At 43.8% G+C, this 13,404-nt stretch overlaps 1 protein-coding gene across 2 annotated transcripts in view; it reads left to right on the plus strand.

The window, feature by feature from the left end:
- The window catches only part of MCF2L2 (MCF.2 cell line derived transforming sequence-like 2), a 153,620-nt gene extending 140,261 nt beyond the window's left edge, over window positions 1-13,359 (plus strand). For both annotated transcript variants that reach the window (XM_066556537.1, XM_066556536.1), the window contains exons 28-34: window positions 1,717-1,806; window positions 3,501-3,572; window positions 5,247-5,333; window positions 7,317-7,435; window positions 7,979-8,091; window positions 8,511-8,614; window positions 9,766-13,359. In XM_066556537.1, the coding sequence (XP_066412634.1) occupies window positions 1,717-1,806; window positions 3,501-3,572; window positions 5,247-5,333; window positions 7,317-7,435; window positions 7,979-8,091; window positions 8,511-8,614; window positions 9,766-9,866 (686 nt within the window). In that variant the 3' untranslated portion in view covers window positions 9,867-13,359. The remainder of the gene's footprint in view (window positions 1-1,716; window positions 1,807-3,500; window positions 3,573-5,246; window positions 5,334-7,316; window positions 7,436-7,978; window positions 8,092-8,510; window positions 8,615-9,765) is intronic.
- Window positions 13,360-13,404: the final 45 nt, after the last annotated feature.

A 13,404-nucleotide genomic window follows, 5' to 3' on the forward strand; every position in this document is an offset into this window, starting at 1 on the left:
ACAGAAGCATTAAATTGTGATGTGATAAAGTAGATAAGAATGCACCAAGAGTCAGCACTGCTGTAAGATTCTGGCTACCAGATTAAGTCTGCATGTGGTAGTGAGATCCAAGATGGACAAACAAAGTTCAATGTCTGAATATAAAAACAAGTGGATTTTAGAACTTGTGACTCAGGAAAATCAATGACAAAACACAGATTTCAGAAATAATGCTGTAATTTTTGCAAGTCTAGATTTACAATTTTGTTTGGGATCTCTTTTACTTTTTAATCTGAGTTTTTCTTGTCATAAGAAATGTCTTGCCTTGTAGTCAGTGTTCCAGGCAGCGAAGCACAGCTCGGAAGAGCTCAGCTGTAGGTATCTGAGTTCAAAGCCTTGCTGGGTCTGGTTACTCGAGATTTCCTGTGGAGCACCTCTTGCACAATGTCCTGCTTCACTCTGTGGGGCTGACCTGCTCCTGGCCAGAGGGAGCTGCTGACAGGCAGGCTGGCTGCAGGCAAAGCAGGCAAAGCCTCTCAGCACTGCACGGGCTGGCTGCTGAGGCAGGTTGGAAGCTGGGAGAAGGGAACAGGGAAGTGTTTGCAGTCAGCTTGTCCTGCTCCTCAACGCTTTGTCTAAAGGTTTTTGTTACTGGCCATGGTGAAGGATGGTGTGTTGAGCTGAATGTACTTTGGTTCAGATCTGCTGTGTCTGTTCCTGTCAAGAGCACATAAAAAGGAAGGTCTAAACAATATAATAACCCAATTAACCAAGGTGTAAACAAGATTGGGTATCAACTGCCAGTGGAGCATGGATGCTGAGAGAAATGCTGAACTGTCTGCCTAGGCTGGATATGACAGGCTGGAAAATGTTGTATATAATCACTTTGGTGTTTTAGTCAAAGAAATGTCTGGAGAAGAAACTTTGGCATCCTGCACTCCATCAGAGCAGAGACCCCTGGGGCAACCGTCCCAGAGCTGGCACCAAAGTGTATCCAAGTCCACACTCAAAGCACCCTGCATCTCCCCACCCTTGGGTCAGCATTAACCATCCTGGTTTGCAGAGCCAAGTTCATATTCCTTGGGGTGGGTACAACTTCAGCACATCTCATAGTGAAAAGTGGGGAATCTGTGTCTTTACTCCTGAGCAGACTTAGAGAAAAGGCAGGATGCTAAATAAGGAAACAAAAAACCATTATGTAGCCTTCACTTTCTCCAAGCTGATTTGCACTGGTAAAGATGGAAGCTTGGAGAATATTTTCAGGCATTCACACAGTTAAATTTTAGAAATGACAAATGTGAACTCCAAACCATTCATGCTTGTTTTTCAGTGTATTTCAGGTCAGTCACCACAGAACAAGCAGTTCAGTGTCTAAAATGATCCAAACCTCATCTGTAGACGCACACCCCATTCCAGCCATCATGCTCATCTCTGTGTTTTGTACTTGGACACTAGTTGGTTGCTATAATAATAATTGGCATGGCTCTTTTCTGAAGTATTAAAATTGGTGCAATTGGAATTGCTTTGAAAATATGTTCACAATAACACTTTCTGTGCTTTTCACCTTGTTGAGGGTATTTTTTCTCTCTGCTTTTCACCTTCTTGAGGGTATTTTTAGAGGAGCAACCTTTCTTTTCTTTACCCTTTTCCAGCTGCTGCTTTGCTTTGAACATCTTTTACCCCCAGTGCTTATTAACCTCTAACCCTGCCCTGCATTGCATCTGTCTGTTCTCCCAGATCCAGAGTCTAAGGACAGAGAAGTTACCCGTCGCTTTTCCCTAGCCTCCTCCATCAGCACCACAGCCAATGCTTCTGCTGTCACCAAAGGTACTGTCCTGCTGCTTGCTTAGCTCCCCCTCTCCCTGCCTGCTGCCTGGCACATTCACTGCCAAATGCTGCTCAGAGTGAGCACCTCAGGCCCAGTTTTTACTGAGCAGGAGGTTCCAGTAGAAGAAGAGTGAGCACCAGTGTAACACCTGCAGGGAGGCAGGCCAGGACATTTTGAATGTGTATTGAGGTGTGCTGTCAGCCACAGAGTGACTCTTCCCAGTTTCTCCATTGTAGGCTTCAAAAAGTTGCTGATGTCCATGGAAATTGGATTAATTTTTGGCTGACGTGGGGTTGGATTTCCAGTAGCATTGTGGGCACATATGCCTGCTTATCAGGGATAATTTTGACAACAGAACATATGGTCTTACATGGAATTCTGAATATGCTACCTTTTGGCACTTCCTGGAATGGACTGGAGGAACTGATTTGCAAGGTTAAGATTTTCAGGGCAATTCAAAAAATCAAAATAGAAGGAAAAATGGCAGAATTAATTTGGATAAAAATCTTTGTTCTGTAGTTGTCAGGAAGAAAGTTGCTCAGTATCTGTTGCCTTCTCAACAGCTGTGAAGGATATGAGCCACATCCTTGGCTGCAAGGAGGCTGTCAGGGAATGAGGGCATGGTGGGGTTCATGGGCAGAGGAAGGATGTGGCAGTCTCACTACCTACAAATGTTTCTTTGACAGCACCTTTAGATCACAGCACTAGAACATCTTCACATGGAAGTGATGGGCATAACACATGAGAAGAGGTTTTTACAGCTTTTTGCCCTCAGCAACAACTCAGAAATACATGACCAGTTGCTAAATTATGGGAAGACTGAGTCATTTCCTAATAATTCTTTTCAAAGCTGGGGAACATTATGAAGCACATATCTACAAAGAAAATGGGCAACCAAGGGTTGTTCTTTAGTGTGGTGTATTAAAGACATCATGTGTGAATTGCAATGAAAGTTAAAATTTGTTACAGTTTCTTATCAAAAAGTCCTATCCTAGAATCCTGTCTGCCAAAAGACTGTTGGCAATCCCTTGGGATACTGAGAAAGCCACTTCTGCAATGATTTTCAAAGCTAGAAAACAGAATCAGTGCTTTTAAATTAAGTGCTTTAGTTACAGCATCTACTTTAAGAAAATATTTCAGATGATAGAAGAACTGAAGCCTGAGTCTTGTCTCAGCATCAGCCCAGATGCAGACCTAGCCAGGGTGTTGCGGTCACCACTTCTGGCCACAGCTGCTGCCGTGTCTGATCCTCACTCCTGTCAGTTCAGCTCCCCCCACATCTGCAGTCGGGGCACAGGAGAGGGGCTGCACACGGACCTGTGGCTGGTGTCCCCCACTTCTGAGGGTCAGAAGTGTTGGCTTTGTGAGCTGTGCCCTGCCAGGCTCACGGCTGAAGGCGGGGACTGCGGGTCTGCTGCCTTAGTGCCATCTCCTGGGCAAGAGTGAGAGGCAACATCTGTGAGACCCCAAGGGAAGCAGATTCTTTGCTGTGATGTCTCAATGTCTTTTGACAAAAGGGTTTGTTCCCTATCCACTTCACAGAAGTGTGTATCTTCACCACCCAGAACCCAGGGGTTGGTAATTCTTCTGGCTGAAATTAAAAGCGTTAGGTAGTTAGTGTTTTCAGGTGTAGGAAAGCAAGTTTCTCCTTTAACAATATTTACAGCCTTGTGACTCTATAAACTCCACACAGGTCCCCTTGTTCCTGCAGTTAAAGTCAAGAGACATGAAATAAAGAGTGACCCAACTCCCCTGGGGTTTGAAGGTAGGACTATTTCCATCCTGCATGAAAACCTCGTTTGATATTATTCACTAAATTCACATCTCATCACAGCTGGTGGGTGACACTGGAGTTCATTAGGGGGTTGGGGTGAGTTTATCTGCATAACTGGGATAAAGACAGCTTGTTACTCCCTTGCCTGTCCCCTGCACTCATATTCACCTAGTCATGGGCCTGAATTAAACCCCCAGTTCCCTGCCTGTTTTGGGAAGTAAAGCTCTAGGCTGTCACCTGGATCTGGATTTTCTGCCTGGTTCTGCCTCCCTCCATAGGGAGCAGCAGCAGGGAGCCAAGGGGCTCCTTTTCACCTTCACCTGCAGTCTGGCCACTTGCATCCCTCTTTCCTTGTTGGTGTCTACTGTTAATGAGAGAAGCAGGAGCTATGTGCATGAAGACTACAGGGGAGGCTAGACTGTGCATTAATTGTCATTTCAGGTGCAGTGTTTCATTTCAGACAAGCAGAATTTCCACCAATTTGTTGCAACAGATTCAAAAATTGCTGTTTAACAAACAGTACCAAAGAGTTAAATTGGGGTGCTGTTCCTCAGCCACTGGAAGATCACCAGTTTCCATTGTCAGCCTTTCCCTGACCATTTGCCTTAGGGGGACACAAGGATCCAGGTACCTCTGCTGTAGGACAGGCAGGAGAGATGTGGGCTGAGGACTCCTTTCATAACAATGTGTTGTTCTGCACAAAAACTTGGTAGGAAGAGCCAGTGAACAGGTCAGTGATGGAACTGGTGAAATATCAGAGCTATCTCCCATGGCACTCCCAGCAGAAGAGGAACAGAGAGGTTGGAGGAAACAATTCAGAGACAGCAGAAGGAATTTTGCTGTTTGCAGAATATTTCCTTTTGCCAGTGACCCCTGGCACTATGTTTAGAACCATCCTGGCACCCAGCACCAGAGTTTCCCAAAGTGTGGGGTTTATGCCTTGCTTTCCTCACTGACAGATGCCCTGATCTCAGCATCCCCTGTGGCTGCAGGGGCAGGGGGGATTTCAAGGTGCAAGAACTACCTGCAGCATAGAACTGACTTGCTCCTCATAGGTTAAAAACAAAGTATACTGCTGCACAGCATCCCTCACCAGACTGAGTAACTTCAAGTAGGAAACACTGGACATTATCACCCCTTTACCAGAGGATATTGCTGCTATTGCCAAGGCTCTGACTGAGGTAACAACACAAGGGATTGCCTCCCAAAATTCTGTTGCGTTCATCAAGGGTGAAATCATTAATTTGTGGTCTCCCTGGTCTCCTTTGCTGCTGTATGGATTAGGATCAAAGCCATAAATTATCATCTACAAAATGATTTTAAAAGCTGCAAGGAAAATATGTTAAAATGAGTAAGGAAGCTGTAATGAAATAGAACACTGCACTGTTCACACAGCAATTGTCTTCCTTAATTAACATCAATACTTCTGTTTGATTCATTTCGCTGTTCTCTGTCCTTCTCAGACTTACAGTTTTTCTGTGGAATGCTGCTGTCCTTTCACTCATTTGTGCTGGTCATGTGTCTCCTCTTTTATAACTGTTGGACCACAGTCCACCTGTTTGTTAAAGAGACTGTCAGTTGCAGAGGTGATGCAGGAATTCACTTTGTACTGGTTGTCTGGTCACTGTTTCACCTTGAAGACACAAATTGTACTTCCTGTCACAGATGCTTTTGAGAACACCATTTTGGCCCAGACTAAATGTAATGCCGGTCCCACCACGAGATCCGTACCTAGATCTGCTTCACAGACAGGTAAACAAAATTAAAGTATTTGTGAATTCAATTTGAGGGTGCAAACTAAATTTATGATAATATTTACTCTCTTTATTATAAGGAGAGTTTTTTCTTTTGGTGAATATTATTTCCCACCAAAACAAAGAAAGAAAAAGCTTGGATCGTTAGCTTAGAAACAATGCCCAGATTCTGGTTTTCTGAGGTCAGGCTGAAAATAATTATTTTAATTGAAAGCAAGAGAGCTCAGAATTTGATCTGTCTTATTTTATAGGAATTAAGCATGAGAAATAAGCCGTTTCTTAGTCTCTAAAATTAGAATAGTGATTTGTATGGAAGAGGGAGGCTGATGCATGTATTTGTAAGGAATTCTTGCTGGTGAAGTTTCTAACAGTGGCAAAAGACTGTGGAAGCTTTGTCTAATGGAGTAGAGGGGTATCTTTTTCTCTTGGTGTTTGTAGTCCAGCCTGTGAATTTGAACTGAAATTGCAGTAGCAGTTTGAAGTTAATTAGAATTGTGTATTCTTGTATGTTTAGACCTTTGCTAGTATTGCGGATGTGAATAAACTGGTACAGGACAGTGTCACTTCAGAGGCTGGTTTACACCTGTAAAAGCACAGATGACCAGACCATCCCTGTGGGGGGATAGCTGGGGATGCAGCTGTGCTGGAAGAAGGTCCCTGTGTCCCTTGGAACTGGGTTGCAGTTGTTGGAACAGACAGTCCCTGGGTGGCAGAAGGGGCTGCAGAGCTGCATGAGCATGTGTTGTACCAATTAATAAACTTATTTCTCCCAGATCAGGTCACTTTTCTGTTTACTGCATGAACTGCCTGGCTTGGGTTTTGTATTGCCTCAGGCCAGGGTTTGGTGTGGGTTAAGAGTGCTGGGATGTGCATAATCCCACTGTGTGTCTCCATGCCTTGTGGTCAGAGCAATGGCCCACAGCATGTAAAGAACTTGGTTCAGCATCTGCTCAGCCCAAGTCCCTGTGAGTCAGCTAATGCCCAGCAGGTACAATAATTAGGAAGGCACATGGTAAATTGACTGACTGCATTCAGCTTGTGTCTGTCAGGGCTACAGAATTATTTGGTAGATGCAAGGTCTGTTTCCTCTGAGCTGGACTGTAGTCATCCCCATCCCCACCAGAAAAGGGACAGGCATCAAGTGCAGGAAAGTGCAGACGATGGTTGCTATCTGCACAAAAGAGCCTGAGCTACTTTTGCACCATGGGAGCCTCAGGCAGACAGGTCTCATAAGGCTCAGCCTCAGTTTTCCTCAGGACACATCCTATGGACAAGTCTTTTTAGGTGAAGAGAGACTGGCTGTTGAGCTTGGGCTGGAAATCTCTCACTGAGTCCATTCCACTGGGTTGGGGTGGTTCTGGTGAAAATCATGCAGTAAGACAGGTAACAACACAAATATGACTGAGCTCTCTCCTCACCCCCCTGGTTGTCTTTGTGCTTTGCTGTTCACTCTGTCCCTTCCCTGCACTTGCAGCCTGCTCCAGGGTATAATCTTGTAAATTGCTCAGGTGGTAATATCACCTTGGGGTGAGATGGAGATAAGAAGTCAACCAAAATTCCATGGCTTTGTGCTTAAACATGTGGAAGAAGCTGGAAACTGAATCATCATGGCCCTCTCAAAGTCATGTCAGCACAAGTTATCACTTGCTGTGCAGGAAGATTCCCGGTCCTTGTTTTTTGTACCTCCTGAGCTGAAGGGATTGAGCAATGCTGAGCACTGGGAGTATCCATGGGTGTGAACACTACAACCACACGTGCTGCTCTCACACCAGGGACAGTGAGTGGTGCAGGCTTTTAGAGACAGAATAATGGCTGTGACATAATTTTTATGGCAAAACTGTGGAATAAGCTATAAAAAAGTACCAGCAATTCGGTAAGTGGAAGAGCGAGAAGTGAACATGTGACATTTATTTTACAGACTGATTCTCAAAGAGGCTAATGTCTGATAGCTAACTCTTTCTGATTTATGTCTTTTGAAAAGGTTGGCCCAGCAGACAAATGCCTTCTCTAGACACATTTGAAGATTTTGAAGCCATCCCTTCCAGCATGGATGAACTCTCCAACTCTTCTGATTTGGAGGAAGAGACCAACCCTAACAATGTAATTGCTTTTTAAAATTACACTGCCCTTTCCCAGCAAAACTTCTTCCTCTTTAGGGATCACAATGTGACCTGCAAAGTTTGGGTTCACACCAGCCTTAAATCCATGGATGTGTGGGAATACAGAAGATGGAAATTTGATCTGGGGTGTTGGAAGATTATTACAAGACTTTTGTTGATTGGGATGAGGATCATAAAAAGTCACCCATACTTGTAGGCTGTCACTTTGCCTGCTACAAAATGAGGGAAAACTGAGTCTTTAAAAAACTAATTTCAGACTTTTCCAGATAATTTCACCTGGTGTCACAAACCCAATTTTTATATCAGAATAATGGCTGGTGGGTTAAGCCTAAAGTCTAAGTGCAGAGAACAGGTCTATCCAAATTTTGAGTAATATTTACCCTGGGCATGATAAATCACAATTGCCTACAGAAGAAATATCTGCCAGCTTGAAATGCCTAATTCAGTATTTAACTAAAACCTCTTGCACAGTGTTCTTTCATCCATAGTAATTGTTTCTGGTGCCTTGTTTCATTCATTTTAGGGGAGCAATCTCTTCCGGGTTGAAGGCAGTTTTGACAGCTGTTTCCCAGATTCTCTTTCTCTTGAGGATGGAGATTTAGTGCAGTTTGTGCAGGAAGGAGAGAATGGTCAATGGTGAGTATGGCAGAGAGACAGAACTGGACAGCTGGAACAGCCAGAACCTCCTGGAAAAGATGGAAATGTAGGCTGGATATTAGGGAACAGCTTTTTTATGGAAAGAGTGATAACGTTCTGGAATGGTCTGCCCAGGGAGGTGGTGGAGTGACCATCCCTGGATGTGTTTTAAAAACACTAGATGTGGCACTGAGTGCATGGTTTAGTTGAGGTGCTGGGGCATGGGTTGGACTCGATGATCTTGAAGGTCTCTTCCAACCTGGTCATTCTGTGATTCTGTATGGATACTTGTAGGACCGCCCTGGGTCCTCTGCCTTCTTCCTTAGTTCAGGAAATAATAGCCCAACATGCACCTCTGAGACACACAACCCAAGGAGGGTCAAAGTAGGAAAATTCACTGACCGTTCTCTGATTTTCAGGTTAGTGAAGAAACTGGTCTCTGAGAAAAGCGACTGGGTTCCCTCCAGCATATTGCAGCCAGCAGAGGGGGACAGTAACAACATAATTAAGAGCAGCAATGCAGGTAATAGAGAAAATGTGTTACTGGTTTGTTTGTTTGTTTTCTTCTCCATACTGAAAAAGAATGTGATAGCAAAAAAAAAAGTGATGAAAAGTGCACTTCTGTATTGAAGTACTCACCTGAGTGCATGTCTGTGCTGCAGTCTCTGGTGACATGGCTGAGTTAACCTGAAATTTGGTGCCTGGGTGTCAGTTAGTCAGGCACAGCAGCTTTCCTTGGCCTGGCTTAATTGTTTTCCCCTTTCTGAGCAGAACTTTAATCTCCCATCCAACTTCTATGGCTACCAGTACTCAGGCTGGCTGCTTTACAGGGAGCCCAAGTGTCTCATACATAGGGTGTGCCTGCAGGACAGCTTTGATCCTGGCATGGATAGACTTTGGATGGAGACCAGAATCAGGGCTGTGCTTCTGGCCTAGGTTTGAAAACATTAAAATTTCATGAACCATTACTGCCTTCATCATATGTCACAGCTGGCTCCAAAAGCTGCAGGAAGGGCTGCTCTGGCAAGATTTCAGCCAAATCAGCACTAAAAGTCATCCAGTCACAGCTTTGGGTCTGACCTAACACCCAAACAGGTTGCACTGGAAAAGCTGAATCTGAGCAACTCTGCAGATCAGAGGTTTACAATTCAGACTAATATTTGTCCATCCTTAAATATAACTTACCAAATGTTTCCTGCTTTTCTTCTGGTAGTAGAAGAAAGCAAAATCTGGCACAGCCATTCCCTGGGGATCTGCGATGGAGAGCTACCAGAACTTTATTCTGAGTTACTGGTCTCTTTTGATCTTTTTGGTCAGTTTGTTTAAGTGGAGGAAATCCTTTTTCAAGCTCAGGATTTTTGCTGTGGTGTAAAGGGAGTTTGGTAATTGCTGCTCCTTCACCTCCACAGCAGGTCAGTCCTCTCCTCACCTGCCCAACTATGGCTCTCATTTCACTGGCATATCCAGTGCTTCAAAATAAAAACAAAGCCAGGCACACACTACAGTTACACACCAGAAGAGCCTCCCTTGCCTTTTGTGAAGGAATTAGAAGAGCAGTAGAACTGTGATTTTATGTTTTATTTTATTCCAGGCTTTTAAGAAAGAAGCTCAAGACTGTAGATGAAAAATCCTGTAGACACATTGTAGTGACAATGCCCATGTCCTCCTTTTCAGACACGTACAACGATTCCTGCAGCACAGCCTCAGTAGAGTCAGACACGAAGGAAAGTGAGGTGGCCAAAAGCTTCCCAGCAGAACAGAGGGCTGGCAGCTGAACAGCAGGACCAGCCTTCCTCAGGACCCATCCACCTGTCTTTATCTTGGGTGGACACTGGATCAAAGTTGCCTTTCTCACAAGCTCTGAGGTTCATAATTCACTAAAATTTTATCAACATGAACAGATGAGAACTGTGCTGTCCACCTGGCAAGCTGGGAAAAACAAACTTGAAAGGAGCATTAAACATCCACAAAACATCAAACCTACCTTCAGTATTAGAGGCGAAAAATGCTTCTTGCATTGATTATCAAACTGTTTCAGAAGATGTGGCCTAAATTAGGTCAACAGCAGAGCTGAAGAGTCTCTATGCACGCACCTTTTGGCAACTTTGCTTGAGCACCACATCACTGCAGAGGGGCACGTGGTGGTTACGAGTCCTTGCTCCACCCTGGGGTCACCTGGAGGTTTTTCCATTTGCTTGCCTCTGGCTGTGCCTTCCCTGTCCTCCTTAATTCCAGCTGATACATCATCACAAATGTGCCCTTTTTGCTGTCAGTCAACACCAAAAACACCCCACTTGAGGGTGGCTGTGGAAAGGAGACTTCTGGCTGGGACATCAGAGAGGCTCCGTGCAGCAGTGCCATGGCCCTGGAAGGCCCTGCTGCACACAGCATTCCACACCTGGCATGGTGCAGGGCTAAGCAGGGAAGTAAAGACATGTAACAGCTACTGTGACAAAGAACACTCTGAACTCTTTTTACAGTCCAAGTCATTCCTCTGCCCCCTCTACAGTCTCTGGTTGCTGGATCACAACCTTTTGCATTTGGTGCCGAGAATTCAGTTGAATGCCATTTACTGTCACATGTTTGAGTAGACTGCATGCTTTCCTTGTGTGCTGGGCTATGAGTAGATACATTTCACCCCCCATTTGGAATATCCTTAAGCATTGCAAATAGGCAGTGAGCATTAGATGCTCCAATGAGTGGATAAAATGTTTGTTGTTAAATACTTCTTTCCAGGACGTTTGATGAAAGGACTGTACCAAATCTCTGCCACATAAGGATGTAATGTATAATATAAAGTGATTACAGATGTTTTGATTCCTATAGAAGCCATTAGCTCATTTAGAGCAGCTGTTAAGGCATGAAGGCATTTTGATGGTAATTGTGTCTTAGGTCCCACAAAAGCTGCTAGTACTGATAAATACTGCTAGTAAAGATAAATAGCTAAACTAGCTATTTATACTAGCTGCTAGTAAAGATAAATATTGACTAAGAGCTGCAAACAGGCAAAGATTAGTCTGGTAAAAATGAGCCCAGAAGAAGCTCAAGAGTGAGTGGCTTTCACTCTTAGGCATGTTTTGTTTAACCCTCAGACTAGTGGTGCTTTATGTAAATAAAAAAGGGCACTAAAAGCACTAGAAATGGAGATGAAGCAAACCAAAACCCACTCTTTACTAAGTGAGCCTCTGAGCAAAGCAGTAGGTGTGTGTGTCATTTCTGCTCTCACCTTCGCAGGGGCTCGAATGTTTTCCTTTGTGTCTCAGTGGAGGATGGTGTTGCAAGTACCTTAGTATGGGAGTCAGGATAGCTGTGGAGCAGGCAGATAGTCCTGTTTGAGAAAAAGCCTTGGAGCAGGTAAAGGGTTAGTCAGATTTTTTTTTTGCCTGTGAAGACTTACTGCTTGATTATAAGTTGCAATGTGGCGATTGATTCCCATGGCTCTTCTAACCCTCCAATATCTAAACTCTGTGATTTTTGACATTTTCTGTTCAGGACTAAAGGACCTTTCTGGAAGCTATTTTTGTTCTACAGAGGCAGGAGCTTGCCTGTTTGTGTTGGTCATTTACCTCAAAAGTAACATGTAGGCTCTCAGGAACACGAATCCTCTTGGTCTACTGTGGTTATCAGCATTTTGCAGGAAGAATTGATCTCTTTCAGTCCCCTAAGGAAATATGCAGCGACATTTTCTTATAGTGCAATTACTTTATCCTCTCCCTAAAATGAGTTAATTCTGGTTTCTCTATTACTTTCAGTAATTTTGCACAGGAACAGTGCTGCTGTCTACCCCTGCCCTAAGCATAGGAGAGGGAAGGGCTTGGGAGCTTTGATTGCACATTAGAGAGTATAGTGACCTTTTGTGTGTGGGAGAGAGAGATAGGGAAGGGTTACCCTGAGTGTATGAAACTGCCAAATTGAAGATTTGTGACATTGCTGATGGATGGAAAGACAAAAGAGCAACCTTCTGGCTTTGCTGAGACAAAATGGGGTTTGATGACTTTTTGAGTTTTTTTAAATAGTATGCAGGACAGTCTTTTAATTAGTGTATTTCTGTCAAGCAAAGAGATAATTAAGGGAATGACTCTCCATGTACAGTCTAGAAGATGATTTGGTAAAGTCCAGCAAGACTAATGTGTGTTAGGGTATGCTTATTCTGTCTGTAGGTCTTTGACACCATCCTACTCAGGTAGATGGACCTAAAAATCATAGTTTGCAAATAAGGATTCCATTTCAGTGTTGTTTGGAGATGCTCTAGTGACCATTTAGAAGTCATTTAAAGGTAATGGTTGTGACTAAGATTTGGCTGTAGAAGACACCAGATCCCAGGTAAATCTGTGCTGCAGCAGCCCTTGCTGCTGGCCCCGTGCCTGGCTCTGTTCCTGGGCCTGGGCTGGCCACACCTGCCTTCCAGGCTGAGGGTTTGCCTGGGCTCTCTTCTCTTTGCTCTGCTGCTCTTCTGTGAAACTTCAGAAACTTCACATCCTCAAAATTGCCCTCAAAAGTGCCCACTCAGGTGTGGGTGGGCTGCAGAGTCCTTCCCTGGCACCAATGGCGAACAGAGACAGGCAGTTGCACGACACACAAGTCTTGCTTTTAGTAAACCAGACTAAAACAGAATCAGGCCTGATCCTCTCCTCTCACCTGGAACCCCACCAGGTGGAGAACCAGACCAGTGCTCGTTGTCTTGAACACGAACAGCTGCAGCCAAACCACTTCTGAGCTCTGGCTTTCCTTGCCAGCAACAGCAAAGCTCTGTGTGTGTCATGTCCTGGTCGTGTGTGTGATGAGAAGCCATTTTATTATCTATGATTTTCTTAGAGTCTTGATATTTCAAACAGGATTGGGTATGAGAAAGGCCATGTGATTCCTTTCCAAAAATACTCAAAAACTTCAAATATATATATATATATGTGATTAGAGATATATAAGAATAATAAGAAAAAAAGATCCAAAATGTGTATTTCTTCTTGCAGCTGGACTGAAATAGCTGCTAAGATTTCCTCTCCCCAGCTGAGAATTGGTACAGTTTGTTTTCTTACATGATTTCCATGGTGTTGATAATGATGTATTTGTATATTGTGACTGATGAGAGATAATCAGACAGGGAAGGAGCACAGAATTACCTGTCCTTTTTTCCAGTCAATACAGAATGTATGAATTTATTACAAGAAAAAAAAAAGTGGGCAAATGAACTTCCTGTAATTAGGCCATTCTGACCTGTGTAGAACCACACTTTGTTTGAAATTTATAAAAATTATAACTAGTACAAAACCTTGTGGTTGATGTCTCTATATGAAGCAACAAGTAAAATGACAT

Source organism: Molothrus aeneus, chromosome 10, assembly GCF_037042795.1.
Source record: "Molothrus aeneus isolate 106 chromosome 10, BPBGC_Maene_1.0, whole genome shotgun sequence".
Lineage (NCBI taxonomy): Eukaryota > Metazoa > Chordata > Aves > Passeriformes > Icteridae > Molothrus > Molothrus aeneus.